Below are 12,942 nucleotides of genomic sequence, written 5' to 3' on the forward strand. Positions count from 1 at the left end.
CTCTGGTACCGGCTCAACACCCTGGTCCCAGCCCCGGGTTTCCTGACCAACCTCCGGACATCGATTCTGGGGTTCTTTTGGTCAGGAATGCACTGGGCCCCTGTAGGGGTTCTTCATCTACCCCTGAAGGAAGGAGAACAGGGCCTGAAGTTTCTGCACACTCAGGTCCGCGTCTTCCGCCTCCAGGCCCTACAGAGGCTCCTCTGTGGTGCAGGCAGTTTGGCATGGAGCATACTGGTGCACACCATCCTGCGCCGCATCCGAGGGCTCCAATATGACCGGCAGCTCTTTTATCTCCATCCGGGAGGTCTTCCGCGGGACCTCTCGGGGCTGCTGGTCTTCTACCAAGACCTCCTCCGGACTTGGAAACTGTTTTCAACGACCAGGTCCATGGCGGCCACTGAGGGGGCAGATCTCCTCGCGGAGCCCCTGCTACACAACCCCCAGCTCCATGTGCAGGTGGCGGAGTCCCGCTCGGTGCGCCAGAGCTTGATCCTGACAGAAGTCATGAGAGTCGGAGACCTCCTGGACTATGACTGGGGAGACTGGCTGGATCCCCTGACGCTCGCTTGGCGCATGGGGCTCTCCAGACCTCATACCCCCACCGGCACGTACTTCAGGAGGTGAAGGCCACTTTGCCGCCCGCTGCTCGAGCTTACCTCGACCGGGTCCTGCTCGAGGGCACGCCCTGCCCACCCTCTACCCCAGACATTTTAATTGGACCCCTGCCCTGTAGACCCAATCGACCCCCTCACACCTTTACTGTGAACTGGCTGCATGAACTGCAGCTGGTATGCTTCCAAACCACGCCAAGGAAACATCTATACACGCTCGTGCTCCACACCCTTCACGCCCTCACCCTAGTGTCCCGCCCCGACACAAAGTGGCGAGACCTTCTGCCACCTTCGGAGGGTGAGCAGCCCCGGTGGGCCAGCCTATATTCCACCTTGGTTCCAAGGCCCACTGGGGACATCAGTTGGCTGCTCCTTCACGGAGCTGTGAGCACGGGCACGTACTTGGCACAGTTCACCCCCATCCCAGATACTTGTCCTTTTGCAGTGTGAGGGAAACCCTGGCGCACGTATATTTGGAGTGCACCAGGCTGCAGCCCCTGTTCCGGCTCCTCACAAATCTTCTATTACATTTTTGGTTGCATTTTTCCCCTCACCTTTTTATTTATGCACTCCCCATCTGTGGCATCAGAAAGTCGCAGGATCTCCTAGTTAACCTCCTCCTGGCCCTGGCTAAAACGGCCGTCTATAAAACCAGAGAGAGGAGGTTAGCCGATGGAGTTTCTTGTGACTGTGGGGCTGTTTTCCGATCCTCGGTCCGTTCACGTATCTGGGCGGAGTTCCTCTGAGCGGCGTCCATCGACTCCCTTGATGCTTTTGAGGAGCGGTGGGCGCGGTCCGAGGTTCTCTGCTCGCTGTCTCCGTCTGGTTCCCTTTGTTTGACCCTTTGATTGGGGGAGAGAGTAAGGGACCCCAGCCCCAGCCATTGCTGCTGCGGACACCACCACCTTAGAGGGGTCCTTTCACATGTGGGTGCACGTGCCCCCCCCCCGGATTGTCCACCTCACAGCCTGCCCCTCTTGTTGGGTGCTTTCAAAGGAGGGAATTGTTGGTGACACTGGGCGTGGCGGCAGGTAACTCGAGGGGGTGGCAGACCTTGAGAGTTGATGAAGTCCCCTCGCTCTGGGCCACCAGGTAACTCGGAAGGGTGGAAGACCACGAGAGTCGAGGAAGCCCCCACGCCCTGGGCCCAGGCAAGCTTGAACACTTCCCTCCCCTGAAGCTAATGAGAAAACAATTGTGATTGGTTGCTGTGTTACACATTGCATATGCTGTTGTTTTTGTTTTGTAAGTGTGTTATGCAAATAAAAACACCATTTTTTGGCTTCCAAAAAAAAAAATCTACTCTCCTGCTGCCCTCTGGCCATGCTGTATCACAGTACCTTTTTAGTTCACACTAGCAGCATCCGCATAGGGCAGTTACTCCATTTTGGTGCACTGTGCAATTCACACACCCATAGTCTGCATTGCAGCATAGTGTAGACATACCCTTACTACAGCACAGTCATCTCCAGAAAGGGCTTCATATGTGAGTTCCTCAAGGACTTTTGTCTGTGTAGAAAGCTTTTGGAGATTGAAGAGTTTTCCATCAGTTCTGTAATTTATATAGATGCTCTTCTGAAAGTTGACAATTGTGTAATTCAGAATGGCTGTGAAGAAGAGACCAAAGAGGACCGGTGCCAGAATGTAGCTTTGTTTTGACAAGCAACCATCTGAGAGTACTTGACCATGTCTTCATGGAATTGATGTAAGATATTAACGAATTATGTGGGACAGCCAAACTTTTATAGATTTTTTCAGAAGCCATTTCTGCTCACAGTGTCAAACACTTGTTATACAAAAGACAAGAGAAATACAGCTGGAGACATGTATCCACTATATACTTAATTTTGCACATATGCACGCAAAACTTTCAGTGACAGACACATTACATTTACTGCACATAGGGATGTGCCATGACACTTTTAGCAAGTCTTGCACCGACTACCTTGCATGCCTGAGGTGGTCCAGAATGGTGTCCTCCATGCAACATGACCTTGCATGTACAGTATGTGCAAGGTCATGTTGTGCGGAGGACGCCACTTTGTTCTACAAAATGGTGTTCTTCATGGCAGCCAGATGGAATCATCCTGCAGGCTGCCTGTTGAACAATGCACAGCTGATTGGGCATGCACAGATGGCATGCCACTGATTGCACAATATTGTAATTGTATACTTAAAATATATACTGTATGCAAAAGTGCACATCAAGGCTCTATGAACCTGAACTTCACTGTGAGAAAGGGAGGAGCTCATGTGGGGGACCTCTGGGAGTCTTATTCCTACAGAAGCCAGGAGCAGTGATAATACCTCGAAGGGTGGTAAGTGTGCTTACCTATGGAATATGCGACACTTGATGGGACAGCATGTGCTTCTCTCAGTGCAACAATACATCAATTAGCTGGTGCTCAGGAGGAGCAGAGCTATAACCATTCCCCACCGGGCTTAGGCATACCTTTGTGGAGCACTGCCAGCAGTGTTAGCTAGTCTCCCTTCCCCCTTGCACTCCCTAGCCAACTTATGGCTTCCCCTCTATACAAGAACACAGATGGAATGGGGCTCAGTGTGACTCTTTTCCCTCTGGTAACAGCCATTATACATCCATAATTTTGCCACCAAGATTTCATCATGCTGGAGTAAATTCCATAAAGCTGTTAAAGGTTTTACAGATAGCAATAGAAAATTATTGCTGAAATATGTTTGGCAGATTAATATATTTTACACAATTGCCTATAAAACATATAGAACGGTATCAACAGATGAATAGCAATGAACTTCATTATGTTTAGTGCTTTATATTGATGTTTCCTGGATATTGTAATCTGTGACCCATCATTGCACTGTGCACATATAAGCCAATTCTTGCATGGCAAAGATACCGAGGTAAACTTCCAAGCTATTTTCCTATAGTCATCTCACTGGTGTGGTGTGGATAAAATAATAACATAACTCCTTGCAGGTCACTTTATAAAGGTTTACATTTGCACTGTTTTGAGGGACCCTCCAACATTCTCAAAACTTTCTGAAATAACAAAAATTAGGCAAAATGCAACTACCAATTTTAGTAGTTGGATGGAAGAATAATTATTTTACAATACTATGCATGCTTTTTATAACAACACAAAACTCTGATTGGAAACAGTCAGCAGACTAGCAATAGAGTCGTGAGTAATAAATACATAAACCAGGCTTCAATAACTATAACTCAGTCAATTGTTAGATTTTTTTAAATTTTATTTATTTGTATTACCATAGTACATAGGAGCCCCAGTCTAGGACCAGGAATCCATTGTGGTAGATGCTGTACAAATGTAGAAAAGACAGTCCAGTTTAGGGCCTGATTCTGATCTCTCATCAGTTTTACACTAGTATGACAATTGATTTCAATGGAGATACTTCAGATTTACAAAGATTTTAGGCCTCTATCTTGTAAACACTTACTCATAAGAGTAACTTCAAATCTGTGAATAGACTCATTCAGGTCAATAGGATTCCCTGCATGCATAACCCAAAGTTACTCATGTGCTTTCAGGGTCTGAGCTTTACTGGGAATAACCAGCAAACCTTCACTTTTGCTGGGCCATGATCTTGCAAATACTTGTGCACATATGTAACTGTGTTTCTAGGAGTAGTACCATTAACTCACATTCATAGAGTGTTCCATGTGCATAAGTATTTGCACAGGATTGATCTCTTAGTCCTTATTCTTGTGAGTAAGGGCTGTAAAACCAAGTCCATATGTCATAAAGTAGTTGGACTTTACTGTTTACCTTGACCTTTTAGGTCACCTACTAGTTATCATGAAATCTAATAAATTCTGTTACAAGTTGAGTTTACGAAAAAGTAGTTAGAGAAATCAGCAAGTAGTTGAAGTCTAACTATTTAGATTGTTTCAATAAGATTTTATTAAGTCTAATATTTATTAATATAATATTTTCATTTAAAAACCCATGATATAACAAAAAACAACCGCCATCATATACACACTACTAAAACATTGTATTTATTTGGATTTAAACATTTCTGGGCAATGTTTACAGTCCAAACACAGAAACAGTGCTCTAGTTAAAGAGCACCAGAAAGTGAAACTGACTAGTTTGTTTTCATTGTTCAAGCCAAACATCCAAAAAAAGTGAACAAATGGTGAAAAGTAAATTAGATTTTTTTAATTTGGTCAATTTCAATAAGGAATATGTTGATAGTAACACAAATAAGGATTTTTAAAATAAACATATATCATGATTCTATTGTTTCCAATAGCTAAGGCTGAAACAAGCTTTTAATTTTACGTCTGCTTAAGACACCTCATTCATAATTGTGCCAAACCAAGAACAAGACACCTTGAATTTCACAGAGATGACCTTATGTCAGGGTAGGATAGAATATTTCTGGAAAGTCTAATGGAACTTGGCAAGATTTTTCTTTTCTTAACAGTTTAGATACTTCAGGTTTGATTTAGTAGGTTTGTCTTGGTAGGTATTGGTGTCTTTATTTGGGGAAAAAGATTTCTATAGTCGTTAAAAGTTTTATGTCCAAGCACAGCTGGAGCACTGTGGTGTTCTGCCAGTTTCTGTATGTTAGGTTAGTATCAATAAGATTGCAGCTTGAAATGACTATCAGAATGAGAGTATTTATCAGGTACTAGTATTGAACTCATTAATGTAGAGGCTGACCACTTAATTAGGTATTTTCTTAATTTTGAGAGTCAGAGGCAAAATTATCCTGAGCTTTGTTTGTGGTTTTCAATGTCACTAAGGCTTGTCCACACACAGAAGTTGCACTGGTTTGCCCAAAGAGGAGGTGATGTACTGATTTAGTTAAACTGGTGCAGTTCTGATTATGATCTCTCTTACATTCATTTAGGCTTTGTCTACACTAGCACTTTTGTCAGCAAAACTTTTGTTGGTCGGGGATGTGGAAAAAACCACCCCCGACTGACATAAGTTTCACCGACAAAAGCGCTGGTGTGGACAGCGCTATGTTGGCTGGAGAGAGTCTCCCGCCAACGTAGCTACTACCGCTCGTTGGGGGTGGTTTAATTATGCTGGTGGAAGCCGCTGGCATAGAGCGGCTACACAGGAGACCTTACAGCAGCGCCACTGCAGCAGTACAGCAGTGTAGACATAATCTTAACTTGCCATAATCTTAGATTTGTTATTTAACAAGCTGAGGGTTGTCTACACTTCAAATGCTACAGAGGTGCAGCTGCACCTCTATAGCGCTTCAGTGTAGACACTACCTACACTGTTGGGAGAAGTTCTCCCATCATCCTGGGTAATCCATCTTCCCCAAGAGATAGAAGCTAGGTTGATCAAAGAATTCTTCCATCGACCTAGTACTCTAAATGGAGATTTAGGTTGGCTTATGTCACTATGTCACTAAGGCGTGTGGATGCTCTTATGGAGACCATCCCTAAGTTTCTATACTCACAGTCACACAAATCACTGCATCATTTCACCTTTAGTTAAACCAGTGCAAGGTGTGCATAGGACAAGTTTCTGGCTGTTGTCAAGGTGATGATACACCTGCAGAGCAGAAGGTCGGTTGGGTCATGGTTATTGTGCATTTCCATACACTTCAATTTTTATTTATTTATTTTTTGAATACAGGGGGACTTTAGCCTCAACCTTCAAAGTTAGGTTGTGTGTGTTTGGAGAAGGCCACCTTATTTTCAAAACCTCCCTCACCCCAGTGACAGCAACTTTTTAAACCTTAACTCCAGATTAACCCATATGTGTGTGTGTGTGTGTGTGTTAACAAAATATGTAAGAAACCAGTTTCTAGCCTGTTTAAATTGAGCAAGGTAAAAAACGACCTTGTTGCCATCATTGGCTGGCAGGTAATTGAACATCTTGGAGCAGGAATGCTGGAAAGCAGCGAGAGAAGAGGAAAGGGAGACAAGCGAGTGGAGCAAAGGCAGAAAATCCGAGTGAGTGTCGGGGAAAGGTAAGGACAGAGGGAAGGGGAAAGAGGACAGGATGAAAGCGTGTGTGTGTGTGTGAGAAAGAGAGAGAGAGAGAAACTTGCCGCCTCCTCCCCAGCCTGTGTTGCGTTGGGACGACCTAATACTCCCCGCCCCTTGCCCCCAGTTCCAGGCCGGGCAAGAGCAGCCCCGCGGCCGCGGTGAGAGGCACCAATAGCCCTTGCCCCGCAGCCCCACGCGTGCTTGACAGCCGGGGAGCCCGCGGCCCTGGCACCCGGAGAGGCAGCGGGACGCAGGGCACGGCCCGGGCCAAGCCCCCCACGCCCGGGGGCTCGCGCTGCCCTCTCTCTCCGCCGCGGACTTTGTTGTTCCCTCGCCCACCGCGGCGGCCGCGCGGCGCATGCGCCAGGCGAGCCGCTTCCAAGTCCCTTTTCCTCCCCCCCCCCCCCCCCCGCCCCTTTTGCTCCATCCGGGCACCGCCGAATTAGCATTGACAGCCGTGGCACAACTTTTCCCGAGGCAAAGTGAAATCAAGGCGCGCACTCTGAGGAAAATATAGTCCCTGCCGTTTTAAGTCCCCCCCTCGTCCCCTCCGGAGGGGCGGGCGCGCTGCGGGGGGCGGTGACTCGGCTCCTGGGCGGAGCGGGGGCCGCCTGGGGCCCCCCGGGCGCAGCGCTGACGGGGGGGGGGGGCTGGGGCGGAGTCCCCCCCCCCAGTTTGGCGGAAAGTGAGTGATGAGTCTGTGTCCCTAGCAAAGAGGCAAAGAACTTGCTGTGCAGCCTGAGTAGTTGTTTCTTTCGATTCTTGTTGTGGCTTTTTTTTCCCCTTTCCTTTTCTTTTCTTTTTAAATTGCGCTGCTCGGGGTGGGCTTGCCTGAGGGGAGGGGGGGTTGGTTGGTGGCTGCGGAGGAAAAACCAAACCCCCCCCCCCACACACACACTCCTCCTCCTCCTCCTCCTCCTCCCCCTCCCCGAGAGCCAACGGAACAAAAACAAAAGAAACTTCGCCGGGCTCCGAAAGTGGCAGCAAAGTGCCCGGCAAGTTGCGGGGATGGAGCGACAGAGCTTGCAAGAGGCGTTAAAAGTGGAAATCCAGTGTCACCAGGTAACGCCGCGAGCCCGCGCGGCCGGCCCCGGGGTGCGCGAGCGGGCGGCTGCCCTGGGGCGGGGGGGGGAGGGAGGGAAGGGGCGGGGGGGGCGCGGGTGCGGGCGACCCGCAGGGAGCCAGCCTTGCAGGCTGAGCCAGGCGCGTTTGCTCCTTGTCGCAGGGTCTATCGATCAGGGGAGGGGGGCTGGGAGTGCGAGTGAAGAGGGGGGAGGCTGGAGCTGAGCCTGGGGGAGCCGGCGAGAGGCGCCCCCCCCCCGCCGCCCCCCACCCCCCGGGATCCCCTTCGGAATATCGAACACTTTGCAAAAGTAGTTTGGGAGACTGTTCGGCCGAGTTGTGTGTGTGTGTGTGTGTGTGTGTTGTGGAGCATCGGAGTTAACATTGCGGTTGGTGCTTGTGTGTGTGTGTGTTGGAGAGATTAGGACGAGACTTGAATATTTATGAGCTTTGCTTGAAACTGACTCGCAGTGTTTACTTGCCTCTTTGTTCCTTACCCCCTCCCTTCCCCTTCCCCCCACACACACACACACATACACATTTTAAAAAAATCCATTAAACTTGGAACAGTTTCTAATTCCTCCTTTTTTGGGGTGGTTTTTTTTATAGAAACTAGTTGCACAGATGAAGCAAGATCCACAGGTAAATGCAGATCCTTTTTTCCTCTTCTTCAGTATTTTATCTCTGCTGTAATAAGCGCAGTTGTGCCGGGACAGCAGGATGAGAAACTTTATCAGTAAGAGATCTGATTTTGTAGTCTTCACTGAGCTTTTTGACTAAAGAGGGTGTTTATGTGTGTGCATGGTTTTGTACGGCGTTGATGAAACGGTTTTGCCTTTGAACAATGTCTTATCTCAAGTTTATTCATGACGGGTTAGTTTACACTTTGCCTTTAATATGCATTTTATTGCCATTTTTGCAGAACGGTGATCTTAAGAAACAAATCCATGAAAGGCAATCAAGAATAGCAGCTCTTAATGAAAAACAAGTAAGGAATAGATCGATTCAGTTCTGTTTCCCCCCCCCCCCATGCACTTTCTAAACATCCTAAAAGTGGCTGCGTTCGCTGAAAAATACCGAGAGCAGAGAATAAAATATCTATTTTCCTAAGTCTACAGTGAGAAAATGTATATTTTCAAAACGAGATCCGTTTCTTAGATCCCTTGCCTGGGGTGGGGGTTATAATAATAGTAAAAGGATAAGCAGTAGTTAAAACGTAAAAAAAAAAAATAATAAAAAAAATGAGGCGTCCATTTTGAGTTGGTCGACATGTTTTAGGAATATGGAAAATTCTCCTGTCTTGGGCTACTTTGTGCACTTCCATGCAATGTGCTGAGCAAGAGAGTTGGGAACAAGGAGACTGGAGCCCAGGTCGGAGCCATTTCTGGTCTCAATTGCAAAACTGATTTTTATTGATCACTTTTTTTGCACTTGTCTTTCTCTTCCCTTGGTCTGATCTGACGTGTTAGCTTTGGATTTGAGTTCACTTAGGCACTTTCACTTTTTAAAAAAATAACCTGTTCCAGTTATAGGAAAATCTGAGGAGGGGAAACAAAACAAAATAGAAACCTTCCTCTCCCTCTCCCCCCTCAGAAAACTTTTATTTTTTGTTTTGTTATGCACAAGTGACCCTTGTGTATAGTGCAATGTTTGACACCTCCTCCGCTCCTAATCCTCTTTCAGGATGAAAGAAAGTTCTTTATTGTGAGTTTGTTTGGGTTAGATCAGCTGATGGCGAGGAGCTGTGATTGTTAGGTTTCAGCACCACGATCAGATGCCATTGAACACTCCGCAACCCCATGTTTCCGCTGCGCTTTGCAAACGCTGCACACGCACACACACACACAACGACCCACTCCCTTGCCCCCCGCCCCTTCCACTTTCAGTACTTCTAATGCTTAAACGAAGCAGCGGCAGCAGCAGCTTGCAAAGCGAGTCCATGATCTGCCGGATTGAGTCACCATAGCAAATAACTTTCACCGTTCCACCTCCCCCCATCACAACTCCCCACCCCCCACTCTGCAGGATCATGCAGCTTTCCAAAAGCCCCTTTGGCAGCTAGATCCTGCTCCATCACCCCTCTCTTTCCCCCCGGCTGAATCGATCGCGATTCCTTCGGAATGCAGCAGCTCTTTCAGCACCAAAACTTGGAACAGCGCCTTTGGGGTTTTTTTTCCCCTCTCACAAAACAAAAAATCTTCCACCCTAGGAAAGAAACCTCGAGATTTGTAATATTCCTGGGGGAAAGAGAAGGAATTGTGTGTGTGTGTGTGTGTGGAGTTGTGGTTAAAGTTGAAAAGTGATCCGTGCATATTTAATATGTGCTCATAGAATGCATGCATGGATGGTGGTGATTATATGCAACCCTTTTCCGCCCAGTTTATTGTAATCAGAATTTGTCAGCACTCTCAATTTGGTAGTGGAAGCTTCCATTTTGTGAAGAAGGGGTGTTGGTTTCTTCCTAACATGGAGAAAAGTCTGCAGAGTTTGAAGGTGGGGGATGGGGCCCCATTCATGCTGAACATTACCATTTTGATTGCTTTGATGCCATTTTTGGAGGGGGAGGGGATAGACTACCCTATTCAGCCTAGCACAAAGATGTTTAATCACTGTATAGAATCAAATCAGATACTTTATTTTTTAAAGCAGATCTGACACTACATGATAGCTAAGGGCTGTTAGTCCTTTTATGCTGTGTAAAACAGCAAGTTGTTGACTCTAACACTACTAGGCTGAGCAGAGGATTTTTTTAAAACAAGGTAACAGCCTTTACTGCAACAATGCATCTTTATGTGTTCTTTCTTCAATGTGGAAATAGTTTTACTGGTTAAGTGGTATTTAGAACATACATTAGATCGTGTTTTGTGTATTGTAGCAACTATTTCAAGGCTGTTTAAATTTTTATGATGATAGTAAATGAGAAGCTATTTATTATGTGACATGCTGGAATTTAGATAAGGCAGAGAGAGATCTGAAAATACCATTTGAACATTCTGATGCAGCTGGGTGTAGAATATTGTCACCCATCTTACACAACATCTTCTTGGAATCCCAAACTAACTAGTAAACAAGGGTTACATGTTATCTTTTTAACTCCCACTACCCACCCTATTTTCTAAAAATCCCTGTAAAGTGCAAAGTAAATAAAAATAAAAGTCAGAAAACAGTAAATATTGGCCTAGTGATTTAAACTAGTATTTTTCTACAAAAGTCGACAGTATTATATTTCTTCTGCTTGTTTTGATGTTCTATGCAACAAGATAGATAGGGGCTAGGTGGTGATTTAGTATGCTCTTGCTCCAGACTGCCACCTCTGGAGGCCTGGTTTGAATCTTTCTTAGGTCACAAATGAAATGAGTTTGGAGGGCTCAGCCTTTGACCATGTCACAAAAATATTATGTAACTTTGCAGATTTTGGTATGATTAGCAATTTCTCCTTAAAAAATGTCCATCACTGAATTATCAGATGCTACAGGGTATGATAGAGGTACCTTTAACATTAGTGTAATAGGTGTTTGTCCAATCATGGATCTGTTATTGATTTCAGCCTTTTGCTTGCATGAGTACAACGCCCTTCCCCCCTGCTGCTATACATTTAAATAAATCTTATGAAGCTTGGAGGGGCAGTAGTGATTGTTTCAATATATACTTTTGAAAACAGTGGGTTTTTAATTTCTTTTCAAACCTGTTGTAGATTTGTTTAGGAACAACTGATTTAGAACATGATAATTCTGGACTTTATTGTGCTTATACTAAATACAAAAGATATTAAGATTACATTTCAGTTAAAATGCACATGTGGATGATGAAATAGACAGTAAAATGAATAGATGATCACACTAACTACATCTGTTTAAAAATATAACAGTGGGGAGTAGTATCTTTCACTGCCCCAATCATCAGTTTCCCTTCTGAGCCATTGGAATTTATTGCAACATTTACTTTTTTTTTTTTTCAATTAAAAATAAGAACACAGACAAAGTATCCAGATGGATTCAAGTGTTTGGGTATGGGTTCAAATGTGCAAAACATAGATTTATGCAAGAAATTGGATTTCAATTTACAACCAAATTAAATTCCTGTATAGTCATCCAGTATTTCTCTTATATTGTCAATGTACAGGAATATGGAATGACATGTACTTTATAATATTTATTTGAAAATGTTGGGAAAATATAAAAGATGGGTTTTTTTTAGTGTCACTTAAATCAATACTTAAATTTACCTCTTGCTCAGAAAGGCAAAGTTAGACTTTTCTTACATTAAGTCTACCTGCACATTTTGTACACTATAGTTTTGATGAATTGTAATACCATTTGAGAGTAGGGTACCTCTTCTTTAACAAGATATGATGTGTGAAGACTCCATTAGTTGGTCCAGTGGTTTTACACCTTGAATCCACATCACATGCAGAGCAGCAGTAACATTTTTATCTAAATTGTCAAGCAATAAGAATTTTGATGTAAATAAAAGAGTAATCATAAGAACCAGGTTTGTTCTTTAAAAGCATGTTTGAGGTACTCTGCTACACATATTTTTGTGCGTTCTGTTTGGCCATGAAGTCAATATGCTGTTTTTAAAAAAAATTACTTCTTAATAACAACACTTAACTGATTAAAAACCAAAGCAAAAACCCAAATCACAAGTTAAACTGTTTCTGAGATCAGCATTGGGTGGTAAACCAGGTCTTGGAAAATTAACAGTAAGGATGTGTATGTAGACTGCTATATTTTTAACTGTGATGAACTCTGAATTCAAACAGCCTGTCCTGGAGCACAGCAATAAAAATATGTCTTCCTGAAAGACATAATGTGTATACCATTCACTTGTGCATTGCCTCATTTCTTTACCATAATTTACTATCTACATAGAAGATCAACATTAGTCTCAAAGAGGATGTCCCACGGTGGGGTTATTGCTGGTTTGTCTTTTTGTAGTACATATCTGAAATTAAATCATTGACTGTATTTTGCCATTGGTGACCCCGTCAAAATATCTTCATGGGATGTGTTAGACTTTGTAAAATTAGTGTGTGCTTCTTAAGCACAGGGAGTTTGTTGGAGACTCTTTCGTTCAAGATGTTGGCTTTACGTATGTTCTGTCTGTCTTTCAGAGGGGTGTTTTTTGATATAGTGAAATCCAAGCTGTGCTATGCCTGAAAATGGCAGCATTGTTTACACATGTGAAAGGGGAAATTATTGACATTTGCTAAAGCTCAGTATTTCATATGGTTGGGTACTTTCAAAATTGTTGAAATAAAATAGAGGTTACAAGTGTCAATGAAAACAGAGATAAGACCTGAAC

At 44.5% G+C, this 12,942-nt stretch overlaps 1 protein-coding gene across 10 annotated transcripts in view; it reads left to right on the plus strand.

Annotated features, from left to right (window-relative positions):
* The first annotated feature begins 7,102 nt into the window (after positions 1–7,102).
* Positions 7,103–12,942, plus strand: part of PHF21B (PHD finger protein 21B) — a 206,940-nt gene continuing 201,100 nt past the window's right edge. For 2 of the 10 annotated variants that reach the window (XR_012155497.1, XM_073316209.1), the window contains exons 1-3: positions 7,118–7,638; positions 8,248–8,280; positions 8,561–8,626. Coding sequence is in view for 9 of the 10 variants with exons in the window: in XM_073316209.1 (XP_073172310.1) it covers positions 7,585–7,638; positions 8,248–8,280; positions 8,561–8,626 (153 nt within the window). In the remaining variant the exon portion in view is untranslated. Of the gene's footprint in view, positions 7,639–8,247; positions 8,281–8,560; positions 8,627–12,942 lie in introns of all 10 variants that reach the window. The other 8 variants (XM_073316272.1, XM_073316281.1, XM_073316224.1 and 5 more) reach the window with 8 other exon arrangements.

The sequence above is a fragment of the Lepidochelys kempii genome, chromosome 1, assembly GCF_965140265.1.
Source record: "Lepidochelys kempii isolate rLepKem1 chromosome 1, rLepKem1.hap2, whole genome shotgun sequence".
In the NCBI taxonomy this organism is placed as follows: domain Eukaryota; kingdom Metazoa; phylum Chordata; order Testudines; family Cheloniidae; genus Lepidochelys; species Lepidochelys kempii.